The sequence below is a fragment of the Cynoglossus semilaevis genome, chromosome 17, assembly GCF_000523025.1.
Source record: "Cynoglossus semilaevis isolate Cse_v1.0 chromosome 17, Cse_v1.0, whole genome shotgun sequence".
NCBI lineage: Eukaryota > Metazoa > Chordata > Actinopteri > Pleuronectiformes > Cynoglossidae > Cynoglossus > Cynoglossus semilaevis.
In genome coordinates this window covers 8,048,269-8,059,900 of record NC_024323.1, presented here as the reverse complement: position 1 = coordinate 8,059,900, position 11,632 = coordinate 8,048,269, and the positions used below count along the sequence as shown (strand labels likewise).

Here is an 11,632-nt window from a genome sequence, read left to right as displayed (position 1 = left end):
TCTTGTTTCATTAGATATGGCTTTCTCTATTTGTTTGCGACTATTAAATGACTTGAATGACTGGGATTGAGACACGGTCCACAGCGCTTCACTAATCTGGACGTTTTTTTCTGATATTTCCAGGATTATATGGAAACAAAACATTACTGTCAATTTCAGTTTTATTAAAATTAGCTTTCAGATGACTTTCTGTAGTAAACCTGTTTTGTTGTGATTCAAATCTGAAGCATTTTTTGCAATAACAAATAAATACATATTTAAAAGCCATGTGAGTTTGTTTTGACAAAGACAATGTTCTAAGCCGTCAACTTATGAGAAGGGTGATGTTTTGATATCGTTTGTCAGCCATGTACAAACTGACATTATTAGTGGGACGTCAATAGCAGAACTAAAAAAGTTTAAATTCCTTAATTGTCAAGCTCGACTCAAAGTAACTAGCAGCAGCCGCAGCAGCCGCAGCAGCCGCAGCAGCCGCAGCAGCAGCCTGGTTAATGAGATAGCACGTAGCTCCTGCAAACCGATCCGATTGTCAACTGCCACGGAGCCAGTGTGTCCTCTGGGTGAATCTTTCCTCTGTCAGATCGTATAGATCACTCACATATATCCTGCAGATCTAAATCATCAGCCTGTCACTGACAGTGATGTGTTGTGGCCAAATCCACACTCCGACTGACGCGCACCTCGGGCTGCAACCTTTTCATGTTGAATTAATGACTGGAGAATGACAAGATCCCAGGCGTGTGTTTCTAACATCACCAGTGTTTAGATTCTCAGTACATTCTGGAGCGATTTCACAAATAAGTTTGTCAAACAGACAGGCAGCAGCGTGAAGTGAGTGAAATGGCATGGACACCATTCATTTTGATTAATTACTCACTCAGTATTTGTCAAGACTTCCCTTTACCAACAGCACATCTGCACACACACACACACACACACACCTCTTTAAGGCCATGTGACTGCATTGTGAGGTGATTGCGTAAAACACTTGAACACTGAGGTTTGGATAAGTGCACGTCCCTATGAGTTTTTTCCTCATAGCAATTTGAATGAATGAATACTGATTAGAAACAGTGTAAGTGAGAACACACTGCAGTTGCCTCGGTATTTTCTCAGCAGTGATTGAAATTAACCATAAATACAATAGAAGTGGTATAAAAAATGAACTGCAAAAAAAAAACACTTTCTTTGGTAACGCCATTGAAATCAGTAAACCAATTTTAGGCAAGACATTTGCGAAACAATTTGCTCAAAATCTGGAGTTATTATAAGTCACATTGGAACAACGTCAAGTTTGACGTTGTACTGAAAAACCATACATCTGTTTGGGGTTAGCACCGGTGTTGAGGTGTCTATTGCGTCATTTCATGCTGCTTTTCTATTGGCCAATTAGTAGAGGTAGGTCACCTAAATTTCGGAAACCATTAGAATTTTGTCTCGGGCTATCTTTGGTCACAAGATGTTGACAACAACCATCCTTGAACCTGTCACACAGTGCGACAAAAGAACACCGTTTTTGAGCCACAACCAAAGATATATCCACGATTCTCCTACGATGGTCATGTTCCGTCTGGAACAGCTTAAATCGCACAGTGAATACCATCCATAATGACAAGAAGGTGGCTAAAGTTAGCAAATAGCTTAGACACCTTAATAGGTGGGGCCACAAAAGACCTGCCCATGTACCATGTTTGGCCCCAGGGCCAGGGTTTGGACACGGATCATATTACATTATTGTTTCTGGTATTCTGACCCCAGATTGCTGGAACCTTTCACGTCCTCTGTGATAATGAGTGCGTGCAGCAGGAAAGCTCTGACTCTTCTCAGCAGCGTCTTTGCGATCAGCAGCCTGGGTTTACTGGGCGTGGCCGTCAGCACCGACTACTGGTTGTACCTGGAGGAAGGCGTCATCACGCCGATGAACCAGAGCACAGACGTGAAGACCTCCCTGCACTCGGGCCTCTGGAGGGTCTGCTTCCTCGTTGGTCAGTAACAGCACTGAACATTCTAGAATTTAATGAATCAATCCGAGCATCAGTGTGGCAGCAGCATTAACGATGCTGTTGCACTAACATGTCATCAGTGCGTCAACAGATATGACACGTGACTTTGACAACATCTGTCTGATAGCACGTGTGTGTGTTATCTTGGTTTAGCTGTACTTGTGGGGACAAGTTTCTTTTGAGGACACCCTGACTTGGTGTGGACATTTTGATATTTTGAGGTTCAAGATTTATTGGTTGTTTTGAGCTCAAGATTAGGGTCACAAGTTAGCACACTACGTAAAAAATGCAAACCTGGACTTGAGTTAAGAGTAAAGCAACGCAATCGAGAGCTAATCTGACAACAACCCTGCAACGACTGCTCCATTAACTATTTCCACAGTAGTCACCCTCAGACTGCTCCGTTAACTATTTCCACAGTAGTCACCCTCACCAAAGTCTTGATTTATTGACTGCACCAGGCAACAGGAGACGTACTTGACCAACTTGTACGCGTTTGTGGCCAAGTGTTTCGTGCTTCGGCCTCTCTTTCAACTGCGCTGGAGCAGGGAAGTTGCACTCCCACCAGTCACAGAATTGGACTTTGGTGGACAAATGAACTTGAGAACAGTACAACAGCCTTGGTATGAGTGGACCCGTTCTTAAGCAGAGCCAGGCTAAATTGAGTCCATTGAAGGAGCCGCATGTGGCCCAAGAGCCACAGGTTGTAAACCCCTGGGCTAACAAAAACCACAGTGTAAAGTGTAGGGTCTTTGTGTGTATCTTAGAGGTCAAACCTTCCAGTCTTTATGTCAGTTCAATGTCACTGTGCCACAGCTTGGCCACTTGGTAAGGTATGAGTGTGAGTACGTCCTGTGATGGACAGGTGAATTTTCCAGGGTGTAGGTCTTGATTTAAAGAGGGAATTGACTGTGACTCCCTCAGCTAGTCCCACCGACCCTACGTCCAGGACTCTGTAAGCTGTAGAAGAGTGCGACATTGACATCGTAATAACACCGAAATAGTAGGACACAAATAATCTCGGAATGTCACCAAGCTAGTGATAGTTAATTATAAGCTAATGTCTGTGAAGAGTCAGTGTTGACACATTTCTCCATCACTCTCCTCTCCTCAGGTGAAGAGTCTGGGCGATGCTTCACCATCGAGTACGTCATGCCCATCAGTGTCCAGCTGACGTCAGAGTCCACAGTCAACCTGCTCAGTGAGTAATGACCTCAGAGATCCCACCTCTAGAAGCTGAAAACATCCTGTGAGATTGTTCACATTCACAGCTGAGGTATTCTTATCTTCACTCTTGTCATTTTTCGTGCCAGACGTTAACGTCTGAGTCATCGTTGTCGTCGCACCTCGACTCTGACTCTCAGGAATATTTATCACCTTCTAAAGAACGATTGACCTCGACTGCTTCAGTGCAGGATTGGAAGTAATCAGTTTTAAAGTTTTAATAAACACGACTGCTTTACATTCAGGCACAATTGCCCAGGTTGTTTTCCACTCTAGTATAATGACACTGTCATTAATACACTGGTTTAGTGTAACACAAATGCAGGGCAAATCGTAGAGGGTGTAAGGACTCTGAACTCTGGTGTAAAGTCTCAAGACTGAGGTGGAAAACAATGAGAGAATGTGGACATATATGTGTGAATACACTGTCGTCATTGTCATTGTGCAGCAGGGAAAGAACAGGAGGAAGAGTCTGTCATTAACTCAGCAAATCATAACTGAGGTTAACAACAAAAAAAAAAAACACAAAACAAAACAAAGGCTGATAAGGAGCTGAACTGAACTTAGTGGAATTCAACCGACACACAGAAAACCAAGACACACATTTGCACATGTAAAGAAAAGAAAAGAAACAAAACAAAATCCACCCCACCCCAGCAACCCAAACAGAGGTAAGTGTGAGAGTGGCTGTATTTATACACCAGGAGAGGGCGGAGCACAGGTGGAGCCCATCAGGTAATCAGTGTGGAGGGAAAACACAGGAGAAAGAGAACAGGTGAAAGACGTCAGGCTGATCACAGAGAAACACTGGGAGGGTGATGTGATCAATATTCTAGTTACTTTTCCATTAGTTTCTGGACCTGATTATTTTGTGTTTAATTTTAAAAAAAAAACTGAAGGCTGTGTCACATCCTGTTCAAAGGAACATTCAAGTTTACCACCAATTCAATGTTTGGAATTCTAGACTTCAGATTCCTGTATAAGTAGCTCACCTGTGGTTAAAGTGGCCACAAGAAAAGGAAACCCCTGAAAAAGGCCGGCCACAGTCAGGTCTCCAAAAGTTTGTAGCTATGTGTGTTTTAGAAGTGTTAGTAGTACTGCATGGTACTACATGATGTAAACGTTTGGTTTTCACAGGTTTTTAGTTCAGTGCCGGTTGCCTGTGAAGAGGAAGTGACGCTGCTGCTCCGATGTTTCTTTCCCTTCATGACAGTGAACTGTACATCTGTTTTACTTCTTCCTCTCCTCAGAGATGATCCGTTCAGCCACGCCCTTTCCTCTGGTCAGCCTCTTCTTCATGTTCATCGGTTTTGTTCTCAGCAACATCGGACATGTTCGGCCTCATCGCACCATCCTGGCCTTCGTGTCGGGAATCTTCTTCATCCTCTCAGGTACAAAGCTCAATCTCCGACTCTAATTTCCTCACGTGTTTCTCCTGTGACCTCCTCTGGTTCACGTGTTCCCTCAGGTCTGGCCCTGGTGGTGGGCCTGGTCCTCTACATATCCAGCATCAATGATGAGATGTTGAACAGGACCAAAAGCAGTGAAGCCTACTTCACCTATAAATACGGCTGGTCCTTCGCCTTTGCTGCGTTCTCCTTCCTGCTCACCGAGGTAAAAAAAAAATCTCCTTGGCAAAAGATTACCTTTGTTGTTTGTAGGCATACACATAATCATCAAATTTTATAATTAATATAAATATATGTTAATACATATGTTAAACACGTAAATCTAAAAACATTTCTTTTTAGTTTTTTTTTTTACTTTTTTTTCTAAATATCAAACCTTGATCATTCGTTTATGTCACACAAATGATTAACTCAATTTTGTTGACAAAATTATATTTAGGCACACTATTGGTAAAGTGCTGCCCCCTTGTGGTAGTCTGACGGAAAATCAAGACAACTTAAACTTCCTTTTCAAAAGAGTGAAGGCAGAACCCATCTTTGAGTACACAAGAAAAATAAAACCTTTCAGCAATAATTTTGTTTAGTTTTGTTATTGCTTAAGGTTGAACACAAAACAGCATCAGAAAAAGATACTGTATATTCAGAGAGTTGAGGTGAAGGTGGTTTGGATATCTACTGATGGAGATATCTGTGTTGAACCCTGGTGGAGATACATCACCAGATAGGAGGAGGTGTCAGGTCAAATCATCTCTGCTCCATGCTGACCTCTGGAGGTACCACAGTAGAGATAAACCTCACCTCCTGTCTCCTTCTTCACGGCAGAGTGCAGGTGTCATGTCCGTCTACCTGTTCATGAAACGTTACTCAGCCGAGGAGATGTACCAACCCAACCATCCCAGTTTCTACCACCCACGTCTCAGCAACTGCTCCGACCACTCGGGCCAGTTCCTCCACCCTGACGCCTGGTCTCGTGGACGCAGCCCCTCAGACATCTCCAGTGAGGCTTCTCTGCAGATGAGCAGCAGCTATCCTGCCCTCCTCAAATGTCCCGACTACGATCAGGTGTCCTCGTCACCCTGCTGAGGTTTCAGCTGTCACAACACTACAGCCCTGGTTCACCCTCACCCTAACAGTCAGAAAGACTGGGAAAAAAACAGGGTTTTCACTGAAGAACTGCAGAATCACTGGAAACACGGATACTTAGAAATACTGGAAAAGTAAGGTCTGCAACACAGTTTAGTTTTTAGAAAATGGTGCATTTTTATCTGAATGGAGGAAAATCTTTAAACATGTCAGTGAGGAAAGAAAAAAAAAATCTGTGAAGTTTCCTCACACATAAAAAAACTTAATGAAAATAAAACTGATCAGCATTCACAAGTGAATCCAGTAAAGTATGTAAATATCAGTTTCACATTTCAGTGCCTCATACAATATATGTTTCTTTATGTGGATAAAAGTAAAAAGTAGTTACAACATTGTTGTGTGATCTAGTTGGAAAACAATATCTGAACTAGGTAGAGGTCTAATGACACAAGAATGATGTTTAGAAATGATCATGTTTATTTCCTTTTATTCAAGATGATATTGGTGGATTAAACACATTTTTAATAAACTCAGACGTGACAACAGAGAGAGTTTGTTTTGTTTTTTTGTTTTTTTTTTAGAGATAATGATCTTGATTACTGTAATTAATTTAAAGTTTCAGTCACAGAATTAAAAAACATAAGTTAAATTCATGTAAGTCATTTACGTGCCAGTAGATGGCGCCCTTCCCTTACCTGTCGTTATATTTTTTTGATTTGTGACTCATTAAGGTTATTTTACATCTTTACGGTATAAATCATCATATGTACTGTATGTATGTATATATGTATGTATATATATATATATATATTCATTATACCGTAATGTACTTGTAAACACACCACACATGTTCTGTCCTCTTAATGCAGATTAACATTTATTGTACAGCGCAACCAATAGATTTAACAGAGAATATAAAAGTTATAACATAACTATCTGCCCACGCGGGGCATTAGAAGATAATCATCTGCCCTGGAGGCTTTTATTTTATTGTACAATCACATAGAAAACTACTATTACAATAATTATCCTTCAATTTGAACATCATCCTCACTCAAATCTAAATCATGATATAATAAATAAAAGCATCTTTTTCACCCATGGTTTTCATGGCTTTTTAACAGTATCATCAAATGTACTGTCGAGATATAAATTCATTTAAGGCGAAACCTTCTCTGAACCTCAGCCCGGCCAAATAATTAGGTACGGGGAGTGCATATGACAAACAGAGCAGAAACATCTGTACATCTGTGTGTGTATATATATATATTTATATATATATATATACTGTACATATATAAGTTAATCCAACGCTACATGAGTCTAACATTTACAGGGAGCACGGAAAACATCTCACAAGGTCAGAAATAAATACAAATTAAAGGTTAATTGCTATGTAGAGATTACACAAACGCAGGCAAGTATAGGTAGAATCTTTGGGGGGGTTGGAGGGGTCGGGGGGTGTAATTACAAACCAAATGCAAACAGGCAACTGACAACACGTGGACCTTCACTCACACGGGCCACAGATGGAAAAGCTTAATTAGACTGGTAACCTGCAGGGAATAAAACGGAGTCTAAGACTTCATCAAGTGAAGGCCGTGAGTTTATATTTTAATGACATCGAACCTCCTTCGGTTTGATGTCATTAAAATATGGTGTGATGTCATAGAATGTAACCTGCCTACATTCTATAACCACCTCTTTAATATAATGTGATGATGGGAATGAGAGGGAACCTTTGATGCAGTCAAGTACAGTCACTACCAAAGGGTTAGCATGACATCATACACTGTTGTGTATGATCTCACTGTGACTCAACCTTCACCATAAATCATTCAACATCATTTACAACATGACATAATGAACGATGTAAACAGTCGTGCATTAAGTCTGACGCCATTCTATTGTCGTCACCTGTAAAAATAAAAACACTTCAGTTGAATGGACTAGAAATCCTTCAGGACAGAATGGCAGGTTCAGCTGCACAAGGTCCCCGTCAGCACTGGTTGAAATGTAGCCCCCAACCATGACAGAGCCCTGACTTTGATTTACTGCTGACATACAGCTTGGCATTCAAACCAAAATATCAACTTTTTGTCATCAGGACTCAACACTAATTTCCAGCAACTAGAGTTTTGAAGTGGGTTTGAAAATGTTTTCCATTTTCCTTAGGTGGAATATTCACATAGACTTATTATTATATGTGTACATGCCTAAGACTTATGCAATTTATACTCAACACATCCGTCCTGATTCCTTCATTTTAGTTTAAAAAAAAGTTTCCGTTGAAGCAGAACAAAAGACACTTCCTGTACAGGCTGGTACAGACCAGCTACCAAACTGCATATATAACACAAGGAAAGGAAAAGATCATTTTTCTATGTCATCAAATTCAATCAACCCTTGACGATTACAACTTCAAACGTTGACCTTTAAGTCACAAAAGCAAAGATAAAAAATAAAGTATGTACACTGTGAAAAATCTCTGTTTGAAACAAACAAATGAAATCAGGCCAGCTGAGTGGAGACCGTCCACGCGTCAGGAGGAACCTAAAAGTGTTTCAGTACTGTTTTCTGAGGTTATTGTGAGCAGAGCTTCATGGAGAGAAGAATTCAGCACCGGAGTGAGATGATCAAGTGAGGTTGTACTGAAAAGACGTACTTTCCACATCCATCCAGAGTGGTCAGTGTTCCTCTGTTCATTTCCCCCTAATACCTAACATGCACACACATGCCTCCTAAAGATGGCAGATGTACTTTAGAGAGACCTAGAAACATGTAATGACCATGAGGGGGAGGTAGGGGAGTGTGTACGTATGAGATGGAGGAGAGAAAACTGATTGAATTTCATTTGCTGCTCCTCATAAGTCCTTAACTGAGGAGTTTTTCCATCACCTCAGTGCTGCCTGATGTCCAATTCCCTCCCAGTGCACAGACTTGTGAACAATTCAGGAAAAAAAAGTAAACTTGGTTTGTATTCAATAATAAAAAAAACGCTCCAGGTTCAAAGTAACATCTGTGGTCAGTCAGCTGTGCAGGAGCGTCAGTGTTCATGATTGTGGAGGAATCGACGAGGAGCTGGAGGTGGGTTAGATGATGCTGCTCCTTCTCCTTCTTCACTTCACTTCTTGTTAGCAATGCGTCTCTTCCTGGTGGCCAGCATGTCGTAGAAGGGGTCTCTGCTGATGCTGGCCCTGGAGAAGAAGCCAATCAAAGGGCATGGAATAAATAATGTCAGAGGAGAGTCTCCAGCAGCTTTGAAATGGAAATGTGGACACAGTTATGCAAAGCCCTGCCCTAACTAGATCAAAAAAGGAAGAGAAAAAAAAAGTTGGTGCAATGACCCAGTTTGGTTTCCATGGTTTTTGAGGAGAAACATCGCCCTCGACCCCCCACCCACCAATGTAAACCCTGGTTTGATGGAACAACTCCATCATGATCTCCTTTACCATTGAGCCAAACACAGTTTGATGCTAAAGAAACCTCCACAATGTTCTATTCTGGGTTCTATAGAAAAACAAAAAATGGTGGCCAAGATTATTGACGCCTATAGATTCTCCTACAACAGTGGGTGAGTGATTCAGTCATGAAGCCATCGGAGCTCCATGAAGGAGCTCAGTTTCACGGCTGCTAAATCCTGTTAGCATTAAAAAGAGGAAGAGGCTCAAAACCCCCCACTGTGGAAATCTCTGATTCTCTTTACTGCAGAACAACAACGCTCAAGGTAAAGAATTCATATGTTGACGATGGCCATTGGTTTCTTACACATGGTTCATCGTCGTATTATATAAACATCACTACTTAAAACCATTACCATTCCTGATTATTACTGTTGACGTAGCCAAGTTTTTGACTAAATTATAACTTACTTAGTATTAGTAATTTTTTAACTATTAGTAACTTATTTATCCCGAATTTCCTCAAATAAAACAGTTCAGTTTAGTTCAATTTGAGGAAAAAGGAAGGAAATATGTACACATATATACATATACATATACATATATACTGTATATATATAGATACGTATATATAAATATATACATATATATAAATATACATATACATATATGCATATATATACACATATATACAGAATATATGTGTGTGTGTACGAATGTACGAATGTACTGTTTTTTTGCATTGAATTTCCATAAAAAGCCTTTCATTCCACTCGACCTCCAGTCTTCCAGTAAATGTCCTCCAGTGCCTACAAACGCAGCCTCCTCTCCTGGATACTTTTTCTGGGGTTTTACAGGCTCAGTCCTGTGGTGCTGTAGGCAGTGACTAATCCCACATCATTTCCCCAGTGAGTACAGTATAGTGTGTACGCAGAGAAGGAGGAGGGTAGGGTCGGGGGTGAGGGTGGGGGGGTATTCATATACGGTTTATACGTGTGCGCTGTTCTGCTGAGCTAAAACTTTGATGACATTGTACCATCTTTACTGCAGCTGAACACACACACACACACACATGTAGGTCACTGACGTTACACTTAACACTAATGAAGGAGCAGCTCGCTGGAATTTATATTCCATTATGGCTGTTATAAAGTGAAGTTGTTTAAATGACCTATTTTACTTACGGTACTGTGTTTCAACGGTATCTGGTGGTTTGTTCAAGGTGACGATCATTTAAAGGTTAAATCACTAAAGTTGACATACGTACAGTGTGTAAATGCCCATGCATGAGCTTCAGTCAAAGAAACGGGGAAAAAATGATGTATTTTCCCTAGGAAGAAACTAATCTTTCTGTTTGGCTCAGTAAGTAAATGGGAAATACATTTTTATAAAAATCTCTTAACTACAAAACTGCAGCAGTAACTGATGGGTATGCTAGCAGTATTGGCTATCTTAGCATACGCCACAGACAAAAAGTGATGTTTTTTTGTGGAGACTTACTTAATGGATTTAATCCACTCTTCTTTCTCCTCTGGTGTAGGAGCTGATATCCTGTAGACCACGTGGTTTCCCTCGACAACTCGTCCGTCGGCCTCCGTCTTGCAGGCTTTAATCACCTGGCCTTTATGGTTGGGGTTGTACAGCTCAAAACAGTTCTGCAGACAGGGAGGAGAAGAGGACGTGAATGATGGGGGCAGCACGTACATTAACTTTGACTTCAGAAAGTGTAGACACTGAGTGAAAGAGAGAGAAAAGTGAAGTGATGTGAGGCAGAGGTCTCTAATGAGGCAACACTCACAGGTTTCCTGGGCTCCTCCACCTCCCTGATGCTGAGATTCTCCAGAGGAATGATCCCTCGGGGCTCCTTGTCCTGGAGGGGAGTAAACAGGAGAAGAGGAAAAACACCAGTTTAGCACAGCTAAGGCGACATGACTGACTGACATGACTGAGAAGTTATAACACTCACAAACAATAAAGAAGACGGCATCAAAGGAGAAGCCGAGGCGGAGAAAAAGTGTCAAGACGAATAAAGAGGTCGTACGCACAAAAAGACAAGGGGTTAACGCCCCCCCCCCCCCCCCCCCCCGTCATACCCTACTATCATTTATATCATGGTTGTTCCTCCTTTCTTTTCATCCTCCTGAACAGTACAGTCAGAGCAGAACACAGGAAATAATAACAGTGTCCTCCAGGATAACATCAGGGGAGAGGACAGTGCTGATGCAGCGGCTCACAGGGACACAGAAGAACAGCTGATAAAATCGAGGAGCACGCACTGATAAAAATAGTTCCAGACTAACCAGAACAAATCAACAGACCTTCCCTGGGTGACTTACTGTTGTGTATTCAAAGTAGTAGAGACAGTTGTCGGTCAGAATGAACCACCTCCTCTTCCAGGTTTTTACTCGACCCCCTGTCAAAAAAACAAAACAGAAATAGTAATAATAATTATACACAATTGACCATAAAATACTACTAGAGACTAAAGCAAAGATTTGTCATCAAAGGTACT

At 41.3% G+C, this 11,632-nt stretch overlaps 2 protein-coding genes across 7 annotated transcripts in view; one reads left to right on the top strand and one right to left on the bottom strand.

Annotated features, from left to right (window-relative positions):
- The first annotated feature begins 24 nt into the window (after positions 1-24).
- Positions 25-8,206, top strand: cacng5b (calcium channel, voltage-dependent, gamma subunit 5b). 2 transcript variants are annotated; one of them, XM_008329815.3, is made up of 5 exons: positions 25-1,985; positions 3,118-3,204; positions 4,478-4,618; positions 4,696-4,841; positions 5,459-8,206. In XM_008329815.3, exons 1-5 carry the CDS (start codon positions 1,688-1,690, stop codon positions 5,717-5,719), a joined length of 933 nt encoding a protein of 310 aa, XP_008328037.2. In that variant the 5' UTR covers positions 25-1,687; the 3' UTR covers positions 5,720-8,206. The 2 variants fall into 2 exon arrangements, with proteins under 2 accessions (XP_008328037.2, XP_024920330.1); XM_025064562.1 differs by having other exon boundaries at positions 3,076-3,204.
- The window catches only part of LOC103393018 (cytohesin-3), a 29,407-nt gene continuing 24,354 nt past the window's right edge, over positions 6,580-11,632 (bottom strand). For 4 of the 5 annotated variants that reach the window (XM_025064561.1, XM_025064560.1, XM_025064559.1 and 1 more), the window contains 4 exons: positions 11,457-11,533; positions 10,919-10,990; positions 10,621-10,775; positions 6,580-8,977 (listed from right to left, as the gene is read on the bottom strand). In XM_025064561.1, coding sequence (XP_024920329.1) covers positions 8,854-8,977; positions 10,621-10,775; positions 10,919-10,990; positions 11,457-11,533 — 428 coding nt within the window. In that variant the 3' untranslated portion in view covers positions 6,580-8,853. The remainder of the gene's footprint in view (positions 8,978-10,620; positions 10,776-10,918; positions 10,991-11,456; positions 11,534-11,632) is intronic. The other variant, XM_008329816.3, reaches the window with a different exon arrangement.

Bases quoted from the DNA above. Each gene is read 5' to 3' on its own strand.
- cacng5b (XM_025064562.1), top strand. From the start codon at position 1,688: ATGTTTGGCCCCAGGGCCAGGGTTTGGACACGGATCATATTACATTAT. The intron at 1,986-3,075 runs GTCAGTAACAGC...ATGTCTGTGAAG, and splicing joins GAGGGTCTGCTTCCTCGTTG to AGTCAGTGTTGACACATTTC. The intron at 4,842-5,458 runs GTAAAAAAAAAA...TCTTCACGGCAG, and splicing joins TCTCCTTCCTGCTCACCGAG to AGTGCAGGTGTCATGTCCGT.